General features: G+C 38.3%; 1 protein-coding gene across 1 annotated transcript in view; it reads right to left on the bottom strand.

Annotated features, from left to right (window-relative positions):
- GluProRS (Glutamyl-prolyl-tRNA synthetase) overlaps positions 1-12,370 on the bottom strand; it is a 102,547-nt gene that overhangs the window by 49,197 nt on the left and 40,980 nt on the right. The window contains exons 14-20 of the mRNA XM_071593447.1: positions 10,632-10,745; positions 9,452-9,515; positions 9,125-9,273; positions 7,382-7,445; positions 4,103-4,272; positions 1,400-1,463; positions 337-506 (exon numbers count right to left, since the gene is read on the bottom strand). Of these exons, the coding sequence (XP_071449548.1) occupies positions 337-506; positions 1,400-1,463; positions 4,103-4,272; positions 7,382-7,445; positions 9,125-9,273; positions 9,452-9,515; positions 10,632-10,745 (795 nt within the window). The remainder of the gene's footprint in view (positions 1-336; positions 507-1,399; positions 1,464-4,102; positions 4,273-7,381; positions 7,446-9,124; positions 9,274-9,451; positions 9,516-10,631; positions 10,746-12,370) is intronic.

The raw sequence follows: 12,370 nt of genomic DNA, 5'->3' as shown, positions 1-12,370 counted from the left end.
TATATATATATATATATATATATATATATATATATATATATATATATATATATATATATATATATATATATATATATATATATATATATATATATATATATATATATATATATATATATATATATATATATATATATATATATATATATATATATATATATATATATATATATATATATATATATATATATATATATATATATATATATATATATATATATATATATATATATATATATATATATATATATAGAACAATTACCCTCTGGTGTCACTCCTCAAGTACACACACAAGTATATCTAATTATTTAGTTTCTTTCCCCAGTTTGCACTGACCTTAGGAGCCTTGTCTGTTTTCAGCTTCCTGACTTTATCTCCCTGTTGAATGATCTTGTCATTCAAATCAGCTGAGTTCCCATCCGAAGCCGGCATCTGGGGTGATGCAGCCACTGGGGTTGCGACTGGGGCGGAAGCAGGACCACTCCTCCCGGCTTCCCACTCTTTACCTGGGAAGGGACAAATGCCACGGTGCTGCTGTCAACTCTGATGGCACTGGTCACAGGCTTATTCTTGACATACACGCAGTTATTGACATTTCAGATATTATGCTATAGTCACCGCGCCTTCAGTTAAGTGCTTAGAAGTGAACTGTGATTATGTAGAAAAGTGAAGCAGGTTTATAAGAAACTAAAAACGTCAAAAAAACTCTTTCTGATGATTAATTTTTTTAATGGCCAAATGGCCATTACTCTTCAAATATATCTTAAACTATTATTAATATTACTGAAGACGGTAAATAATGGCAAAATGCTAGGAAGATCACTTTGACTGAGTTACCCAGAAGGGGGAGAGGAGGTGGAACTGCAATCACCAAAGCCACAAATGATTTGATGAAAACTTCCGGATGGGAGAGTGAAGCCTTCATCAAACCTTTGCTCCATTCCACTGACAAAATTATTCACAAAAATGTTAAGATGTGACATCGCAGGACGGGTAAGAACACTTACTTGGCAAAGACAACTGATTATAATTATGGATAACTAAAGAGTCATATTAAGGCTTCATAAAGCCAATTTTCCTGATTCATCAATTTTGACATGAAGTTTAGATTTACTAACACAAACTTGATTGACAACTGAAGTTTTGAAATCAACTTCTTCGAGCTTAACTTTATATAGAGGTGCTGCATATGTACTTTGATTAGCTTTGGCATTTTCCGCAAACATTACAATGATTGTAAAAAGTGTTTAATCACAATCTGATGATGCCATAGTGCAACAAAACGTGCCATTAATTGTAATTTTGAAGAACATTATAATGCAGAGCAAATAAGAAAAAATTCAGCATAAATTTAGGGCATGAAATTTAACTTTTTACAGACAAAAACTCTGAGTGTTACCTGTTAAGCTTTTATAAGCCCCCTTCAACCTTAACAGCTCTTGAACTTCAGCAGAAATAACTTCCTGAAAAACAATACAATGAAATACTATTAATTACAAGAGAATCAAATTTGTTAAGAATAGATTCAGAGAATTAGCATACAAACTGATAGAAGTAACATGTTGGCATGAAAGAAAAACGTAAAAGTAAAACCTAGAAGTGCAAATAAGTCAGGAATCCAATTGGGCCATAAAAATGTCTTCACCTCAGACAAGGTAACTGCTCGGATAGGACTGATGCTATTTACAGTGCACGCCATGCAGAGCAATAATGAGTGACCAAACAATGTCAAACATGTTCAATCGAAAGGGGCAAATCAAAACTAGGTCATGATTAAGTAATCACCGCTATATTTTTATCATGAAATATACCAGCTACTTTCTTGATTGGTCATGATCACACTTTTCAAGTACAAAAACATAAAATGTGATCTAATAATATGCTTCATTTATTTTGATAATTGGTACAACCATATTCAATATCGCCAAGATAAATATTATGAAAAACATAAACATTAATTCTTAAATGTGATGAATATTTTCATAAAATAATTCATCCAATTGAATGAAGCAAGTCAGCAAGTACCCAGGTATATACCCTACTCTTGGAATTCAGGATGGAGTCCAATTTCAACTGAGTTGATAGCCAGTTATAAGTATGAATACAATTTACACACTATGGAGGACAATGTCAAGGTACCAAATCTCACCAGTCCATTAACACTCATTATTTAAATTTAATGATTCATTCTTTCGCTGGAAGTATAAGATAATATAACCAATGATTAAAGCTGGATGCGCTAATCACAGATAATACTTACTTACAATGATGAGTCACGTTAGAATGAAGCTATGATTATTTTGTATTTGTTCTAATCCTTGAAACCTTTAGAGGTTCACACCTCTTTCAATCTCCCCTCTCTTTACCTGTCAAGAGCTTTACAACACTATTATGACTTGAATCGTAAGTAACCTAAGTTGAAAAGGATAAATCTGGCAAAGGTAAACAAGGCAAAGTCACCACAACTGACATGGTGTTTTATGGACAATCGAGGAAAATTAAAACCTGGAGACCATTTAAGTTGGGTAATTACAACACTTATAGCTGGAATAATAGGGTAGATTGGAGGGACAGGAGATTTATCCGCAACCTCTACATATCTCAGACTGCACGGGTGAGAGTGGGGAACGGAGAGTCCAGATGGGCAGTGTTAGGATGAGGAGTTAGACAGGGTTGACCATTATCACCTGTGCTATTCAACGGATATATGGAGGAAATGATTAAAGAGGCATTGGAAGAACTGGAGGTGGGAATGAATTCAATGGTTCCAGGCTCTGCTTAGTGAAAATTCATGATCACTGAAAAAGTAAACTGTCTTTTTTCATCATAAACTTCATTGCACAACTACTGGTTTTGATGCATAGGCAGCATCACCGCATAATACCAAATGATGTCACCTATAGTTTGAAACTGGTTGCAGAGAAATCAAGTTTATAGTGAAAAAATACAAAGATAACTTATTCAGTAATAAAGATGAAAGTCAATTGGAAATTCTGCTCAGAACCACTGCCTTTGAAGGAAAATGATAGGTGCAAGGTAAAGGCTTGTGAGATGGGAGAGTGAATATGAATGGAAAAGGTTGAACGGATAGAAAGAAAAACCAATGAAGGAGTGCCAGGCATGGTTGGTGCAGAGATAAATACAAAGGTGGCATGAAAGGTGAACGTGGAGCATTTTGAATGGCAGTGGGATGCTGGAGATTGAGATAGGGGGGACGATATTAGGCAGATGAGGAAGGGCCACGAGGAGCACAGAGATGTTGAATGGAATAGGGGAGGGAGGAAGTATGCAGACTTAAACAAGGGCTCACTGTAGAGCCAGATTTCAAGTGGTGTTTGTCAGGAGAGGCAAAGAGGTGTGTTGTTGTTCTACGGTTGCTTGGGCTGTGTCCATCAAAAACTACCTCATATGGTTGAATACCAATGATAATAACAAAATGTGAATGAAATATTGTTCTCAATCTTCCTCATAATAGGCTCCCATTTCAGATTGAAAGAACACATTGGCTGGGAGTGTTGTCATTTAATAGCCACACTATGACCAATTCAAAAATATCTCGTTGTCGTCCTTCTGCTCAGGAAGAAATGCAAAATTATTCAAGGGAAGAGTTTCTTCTAACTTTGTAGAATATACTGGATTACAGGAAGAGGATGGCATAAACATTTCTAGTACTTTGAAAACTGGTAAGGAAATACCATTCTGCACAACCCGCAACCATCCACCTTGGAGGGATTGTTTACCACAGCCACGCATTGATTTGCAATAATGAATTAGAAATGACTCTGTCCCCGACCACATTCACATGCTAGCATCTTAAAAAACATTCCTTTTTGATTTTTGCACTTGCTTTTACAGTGATTTACTATGCCCAGCAGGGAAAATTTAGATTTGGATTTGCAACATCCTCAAAATCAAAACCTCTCAAGAACCTCATTTAACGCACATTAGAGAATGAAATGCTACTTGATGATTCACAAGACTACACAACTAATGCCGAGAATGAGAAGAGGAAAGAGTTTGTTGAATTGGCAAGTCATGATTAACCATTAACACAACACGAGCTTTGAATAACTTCATCAGGGCATCAATAATACATCCTTACCTTGGTTGCTTTCTCAGCCTTGAGATTTCTCACTTTGTCTCCCTGCTCCACGACTCGGTTGTGCGCATCATTGATGACATTCTCCACAACAGCCAGGTCATCGGGCGGATCAGCCATCACTCTTTGAGTCACACTGATGACATCCCTCACCTCTTTCTTCACGTCAGCTCCTGAAAAGCCATAGTTCTCCATCATCAGTGGTGCGTTAAGATTCAAGAAATTAAGAACTTACATTCCATCTTCTTTGCCGGACTGAGTATAAATGAGTCCGTCTCCAAGTTTGTGTGGCCATTGTGAAAGCCTCTACATTACACTTTTCAACTAACCACCAAAATAATTCTATATTTTCCCACGTAAACCAGTGCTTCAAAGACAATTCAAATGGCTTAAGAGTTGGTTCTCGAATGAAAGTCAATGAAGGTATTAATCAGGTGATAAAAGTAGAAAGAAAGTACTATCCACAGGCTTCACTTGTGTCAGAACTGGATCCAAGACTTGAGTCAACAAAGTTGTCAGATTAAGCTTCGAGAAAATACAATGGAAACTCACTTAATGAGCACACCACATAGCAAGTAATTTGCATAATTAGCAAAACTATCTGTCCCACAAATGATTCGCTTAATGAATGACTTTTCACATAATGAGAGAGGATGAGAGGGGAATTACCTGAATGATTTCACTCCTGCCCCTTCAGTCAGTGTTTAGGTCTGGTTCCGCTAGCATTTTAATGTCACTAGCGATCACACATTTTTCCAAACCTGTGCTCAGACATATTTTTAGCGATTTTTTTTTTGCAATGTCCAATAATATTTTGTGCATAGTTCTAAAAATGACCAGGAATAAAACTCCATAAGAAGAAAGCCATAAGAGAAGAAAAATTAAAAATAACAGTAGAAATGGAAAGTGAAGTCATTGAAAATCAAAAAAAGGTAGGAGCATGGCTGATATATTACCCATTACATCAAACATCGGCCTTTCCGTCAAGAAAACGGACATAACTAAGGAGATAGAGGCTTCAAATTGAGTGACCAGTATATATGCAATCGTTATGTATTTTCAACATTGTTGAAACAGTGCTTCTCATATGCATAAATGAAAAACAATTGAAATGCGACACCATTAACAAGAGTATAATTAATATTAATGTCAATGAGATCTCAGGATCATCAACAGCTGAACAAGTATTTCAGGGGAGCCGCACATGGTTGTTCAAGTAAACAAGAAGAACAACCATCCATGGCGTTGTGACACTTGGAGAAGCAATTAGCTCAGAGGCTTCTCAGGCAGCTGAGAACTTCATTGGTGAATTCAAGAAGCTCATAGATTCTGAGGGTTACCTGCCACAGCATGTTTGTAAATTGTGACGAGACAGTACTGTTCTGGAAGAAGATGCCAAAGCAAGCCTATATTTGTGTCCAGAGCAGAAGAATGCTATAAGAAAGCTATAAGACAATAAATATAACCATAGAAATGAAAAGTATAATCATTGAAAATTAGGAACGATGTACGAGCAGGGCTGATCAGGTACGCATATCAACAATTGGTCAACTTCAACAATTTGCATTTTCTTCAAGAAAAAGGATAAAATTAAAGAGTGCCAAAAATATCTACTAAACCGTTGTGTTCTCAACATTTTCGACAATTTGCTTCACATGGATAAACAAAAAGCTACTGCAATGCAACACCATGGACGAGAATATCATCTGTGAGAAGGGGAAAGTGATTTTCCCTAACCTCATTATGAAGATGTCAGGATTATTACTGGATGAAGAAGTATTTCAGGGGAGCCATGCATGGTACGAGAAGTTTACGAGAAGAACCAGCATCCATGGCCTTGTTAAGCATAGTGAAGCAGCGAGCACAGACTCAAAGGCAGCAGAGAACTTCATTGGTGACTTCTAGAAGCTTGGTGATTCAAAGAGCTACTGATCCAAAAAGGTTTTTGTGACAGGATGAGTCTCTTCAGGAGAACGATACCAAAATTTACCTGTACATGAAACAGTAGGAGAGAATGACCACAAGAAATTGAAATGCAATCTCAGGCTGCACAAATGCAAGTGGCGATTGTAGATTTTCAAATGACCCAAGCTTTAGTTTTACAGCCAGCCAAGGGATTGCGAAGTATGTTGAGTGAAATGGTGATAGGTATGGGATGAGAATAAATGCAAATAAAAATAAGACTGTGAGTTCCGAAAAAGGGATAGGATAACTTAAACGTTAAAATAGGAGGGCAAAAACTACAGCAGGTGGAGCAGTTAAACTATCTTGGAAGTGCAGAATTTTTCAAAGTGTAAAAACCATTTGCCGTTACTGGAATTTGAACCTTGATCCCAAGACGTCTGGCCAAGTACTTCAGCTAGTTAAGTTGCCAAGGCTTCCTCTTGCACTGACTTACCACCGAAATTTTGAGGCCTTTAAAGGTACAAGATTAACATTGTCCACAATGTAATGCATACTAGCTGATGACTCAGTTAAAATTTACCATCACAGAATTTCTCACGATTCTTTCAATTAATCTTGGAAGTGCTTTGGACCAAAATGGTGAAAGTGGTAGGGACGTAAGGAGAAGAATTGCACTAGGCCAAGAGGCTTTCATCAGGAGGAGGGAATTGATGACAGGAACGTTCAGTAAGGATATTAAGAAAAGGCTTGCGTTGAAACTTTGATATGGAGCAGGGTTATGTACCGCACGGAAACGTGGTCATTGAAGCAGGAGGATAGAGGTAGTTTGGAGGCTTTTGTAATTAGGGTGTGGAGAAAGATGGAGAAGGTGAAATGGACACGGGAAAACAAATGAGGAAGTGCGAGAGGAATGGTGAAAGGTGAGGAGAGGGGATCGCTAGAGAAATCATAAGGAGACAGGAAAAATAGATCCAAACTCTATTGATTGGCAGTGGGATGTTGAAGACTGTGATAGAAGGGAGAATGTTAGTCAAAAGTATGCTGAATTGAAAAGGGACACTGTAGTGCTAGAATTCTGATTATAGGTTGGGTTTTTTTTTTTTAGAGGAGGCAAGTAAATGTATTGAAATATAAATGCTTGGGCTGTGTCCGTTCAGTGGGAAGGGCCTGGAGTTCTCATCAAAGATGGCAGTTGCATTTGTTTGCAAAGCCTAAGGCCACCTAAACAATTGTTCTCCAGTGCCCATTCCAATATACCCGAAAATACATTATTTCAAAGTAATACACTTCAAAATTTGTTTAATTTTCAAAAACTAAAAATATTTAGTCTCGTACATGCTAGGTTGATTTTAAACAAATAGAAAATTCAATGAATACCTCTCATTTCCTTGAACTTTGCTTTGAGTTTCCCAAGCTCCTTAGCCTCAGCATCGATGGTGGCCTGTGCAACGTAAAGACATCATTGAATTAACGAAACCATGGGCATGGGCAATTTCATTAAGAGTCATTACTGAACTCTGAAGACGCCCAAGAGGCATCCCAATTTGGGAATAATCTGCAGGGAAGATTACAAATGCAGACGGATCCAAACATTTTTATCAATTTATTCAGTCATACAATAAACTGAATATGAATGAAGTACATTCAAATGTAATTTACACATGAACAGCATGTATTATTAACACTACAAACATCCATGAGGTATGGATAAGCAGTATTGGGGACAGTTTCATGGGGCGTGACTGCATGTCATACCCTGCAGGAATGCCATGAAGTGAAGCATGAAGGAGTCAAGTTTAAAAGAGAATAAAAACTATGCATCAGTGAGGAGGACAGGTGTTTTTCTTCAGCACCTGAGCAGTGGTGCATCGTGTGATGCTGGTCTTAGCAGCAGGCTAGGGCAAGTAAGAGTGGAGGAGGGAGCTCTCTGCCCCACCCACACTCCTCTCTCTGGTTAACCCCCCTCAGCAGCCAACGCGATATTTATTTATTTAAAAATTTATCGTTGCAATTAGGCAATTGTCCTGGTGGTCACATCTGATCAACTATCACTCCAACAGTGGCCATACATGCACAAGAAGACCAGATACGAGGAAAAATGCTCTTATGTACAATGACACTTAAAGATAACCAACCACCCCTTTACCATCACACATGGGCTAGGTGTTGCACACCATACGAGTACATACTATGCTTCGGCCATCGCAGCACTCCGTCCATAATCACGCACTCTTCAATTTCACATACCGCTCATAACCACGTACCGTTAACATACCACCATTCACTATTGCAATACAAATTCTCGTGCCGACCACATCACATATGTACAAACAATACTTTAACAAGTACAATAGTAAATTAATCACTGATCAATCAAGTTTATGACTCAGTGGCCACTTTACACTTAAGCTCAAAACTCCTAAAATTGGATGGAAAGGGCTCAAACAAACCTCCAGGCAGATGGTTCCATTCGACAGTTCCGTTTAAAAATGAGTTTTTACTTGTTTTTTGCATTCTTATTTTTATCTTAAAACTGCGGTCGTTTTTTCCCTTAACATTTGGTTTTTCTATCTCTTTCCGTAAATATTACCAACGCTTCGTAATTTTTAACAATTCTATATATTGGGCATAACCTACTCCTATTTCATCTATTTTTCAAATTCTCCCATCTCAGTATATCCAACATTTCCGTGACCCACTCTGTTCTTTTGTACCTTCCTAGCACATATCTTGCTGCCTTCCCTTGAACTTTTTCTACCTTTTAATATGGAGGGGGGGGGGGAAGGAGACTAGCTAGGTGCTGCCTAGCTGGAGTCAGCGGCCTCCTACATCACAACCAATCGTATTCATTGAGGACTATAATAGATCTTTCAAGAAAAGCTATCATGATTGTTTTCCTTCCACTAATCAACCCAAACATTCTCTCAGTGAATGCGAAACAAAGCGGTGAATTCCACATCCCTCAATTATCGATGCAATGAAGCCCTCGTGACTATATTCCCCATGGTTATTGACAAAAATAGAATTCATTTTGCAGTCATGCAAATCTAAAGAGTGATGCAATTAAAAGTATACCTCAAAATTATGAAAACCTCAAAAATAAACATCAGTTTTACTTACAATGTCTGCTTTCTCAGAAACCAACTTTGAAACCTTGCCATCTTGCTCTTTTACCATATCATTCAATTTCTGCGTAGAAGCAAGCACAGGTGTTTTTGCAGTGATTACTGGTTTGACTTTCACCCCATCTTCAGGCTTCCATTCCTTTCCTGATGACAAACACAATGGGAAACAACTTATGTAGTCAATATATTGATTCATCATAAAAACATCCAAGCCCAGCACTAATTATGCATAAACACATTTCAGCATTGTCATGGATGATCATTGGAGTAACCATATTCAAGAAATGATCAAATACAGCATGGATCATGATTATCCAGTTACCTGTTAGCTGTTTATACTCAGCTTTCAGCCGCAGTAATTCCTTTACTTCTCCAGCAATTTCATCCTTTAAAAACAATTGCATATATAAGAGCGTATTTCATCTCCAACATCAGTATAATTACTCTTATATTTAATTTTACTATGAAAAATACACTTAAATCATCTTTTGCTGAATTTTATTCACTGATTATATCGAGTCCATTATACTGGATATAAAAATTAGGTTTTGAAATGACACAGACTGAACAACCTTATATTTCTTAGCCTAACAAGAAAACTACACTAAGTCCCTCTTCATCTCCATGTACTGCCTTCCTCCCTTAATCCCATCCAACATCCACATCCTTTTCCTACCCTATCCTTATTTGCTGAACATTTTCCCCTCCATTACAGTCTTCAACATCCCACTTCCAATCATTACGCCCTTCATCCATTTTTCCTGCCTCCTTTAGATCATCCAAACAATCCCCTCTTCTCGCCCATTCCTAGTTTGCTTTCCTTTCTGTTCACTTCACCTTCTCCATCCTTCTCAACACTAACATTTCAAAAGCCTCCAATCTACGTCTATCATCCTGCTTCAGTGGCCATGTTTCTGCACCGTACATAGCTATGCTACATATCTAAGTTTTGACAAACCTCTTCTTAACATCCTTCCTCGATGCCCATGCCATCAATTCCCTCCTTCTAGTGAAAGCTTCTTTGCCTAAAGCAATTCTTTTTCTTATTTACCAACTACTTTGACAATTTTGGCCCAAAACACTTTCTAGATATGTGAACTTTTCTATCTACTATAGATTATTAACTCTTATTTTAACATTAAACTTTCCTATTTTCAAATACTGAAAAACTTCTGTATTGTTTACATTGATTATTATCCTATACTGATCACAATGGTTTTCCATTGCAGAGGCAAATGATTTTCTTATACATTATAAAAAAATACATGGTTATCTTTTATCAATTTTTAAGTAAAATTAAATTTAAATTTTAATGCTTCCAAGTCATATTTATAATTTGACAATTTTCAGTGACAAATTTACTTTGACAATTATTTGCTCTTAAAATTGGGAATGCAATTGTAAACAAAAATGTATTGCAACAAAGATTTGAACATCATTGTCCACGTGGCAAATCACCTGGAAACTATTAAATACAATATTAATTGCTAGCATGTCCTCACCTTAGAAGCCTTGTCACTCTTTAATTTCCGCACCTTATCCCCTTGTTCAGTAATTAGAGCAGCAATCTCTGTGGCATCTACATTAGCGGCCACAGCCACCTGCTCCGGCTTTACCTGTGAGTACAAAGAATCGTATGCTTACTAAAGTACTCTTTGACGGACACACTCAAAACCACCACATGCGCATACGCTCACTCTCATGCACCCAGCCGCACGCATACCCACGCACAGCATGAGGGCAGCACACAGCCAATCACTCTTTAGCACGCACACACTCTCACCTTCAAATTTTCCAAATAATCTCAACCCACCTTTGCAAACTCAGGTTCCTAGAAATGCCCAAATCTAGTCACGCAATGCCACCTGAGAAGATTATTCCCTTGGCTATTTGTCTTCTCAGAAAACAGGGAATTATATCCTCCTGTCTCTAGAATAGCTCCCTCCACGTCCACAAGGCAGGCGATGCCCTGAAGAGGTGGCACGGATATCACACACAAATCAAAAATGTGAAATGACAGTGTAGATTTCTATCTCAGGAGTGAGACCTTAGCCAATTGGTTTATGGATGAGTTCAGAGATATCACCATCCAGGAATGCTTTGCAGAGACCCACACCATGCCTGCAATGGTGGACACAGTTTTCCTTTCCTATGTTCCTCGTGGGTCCCTGACAGGGGCTCAACTGATGTACATGTAATTCAACAGGCTGTTGCTGTATGTGGCCCTGTTAAGCATTTCATGATAGGCATGAGGAAAGGTGATCATGACCACATTCCCTCCTTTCAAAGAACTGTTCCTTTCATGAGTCTAATTTCCCATGGCACCTCCCAGCAGCACAATGTCTCAAATGCTACAGGAGTAGGGCAAATGTCATAGTGCTGTTGACAGAGGAGCGAGAGTACCAGAGGTGCCTTCTCACTGGTGATTTTTATAACAGAGCCATTAAAAAGTTTACTGCCTTCCACCTTCCACTCGTCCCTAAAGTAACTCCTGTCTCACCAGTTAAGTACAGTGGAGGAGATAACTTCAGGCGTCACTTTGTGGAAACGATACATATTGCAAAAGAAACACTTGGTTTTTCCACATAAAATATTTATTCACGGCCTAGGTTTCGACGCTCAGCGTCATCTTCAGGTGATGATGAAGATGACGCTGAGCGTCGAAACCTAGGTCGTGAATAAATATTTTATGTGGAAAAACCAAGTGTTTCTTTTGCAATAAGTACAGTGGAGCCCTACTAAATGAGCAGCTCACACAGTGACTAATTGGCATTATGAACAAAAATATTGGTCCCGAAAACAACTCTCTCCACAAATGGCTTTTCGCATTTCGAAGAGTGAGAAGAGAGGAATTCCCAGATTCATCCAGCACCTGCCACTGCAGTTTGGCTCCAGCCCTCGTTCCACAAGCATCTTAGCTTCGCGAGTGATCACACACATTTTCCCAAACTTACGAGGGTCATCCGGAAAGTAGTACCCGTTCGTGCCGCATGAAGTGCTGACGACGCGAGTAGCCGCTGGACGAGGTCAGATAGCTTCAGTGGCTTGTCTGCCTTCTCTGAGCCAAGTTGCGTGACGCTAGCATTGCCTGTGTTGTTTCTGTGATTGTTTACAATGTTTAAAAAAATTGAGAACGCCGCCAGTTGTGAAGTGAGGGCAGTGATTAAATTCCTCAATGCAAGAAACGTTCGCCCATGTGATATTCATCGCCAATTAAAGGAGGTGTATGGAGACAATGTAA

Source organism: Hetaerina americana, unplaced genomic scaffold, assembly GCF_022747635.1.
Source record: "Hetaerina americana unplaced genomic scaffold, ioHetAmer1.1.p SCAF_6, whole genome shotgun sequence".
NCBI lineage: Eukaryota > Metazoa > Arthropoda > Insecta > Odonata > Calopterygidae > Hetaerina > Hetaerina americana.
This window is presented reverse-complemented; position numbering and strand designations above follow the sequence as displayed.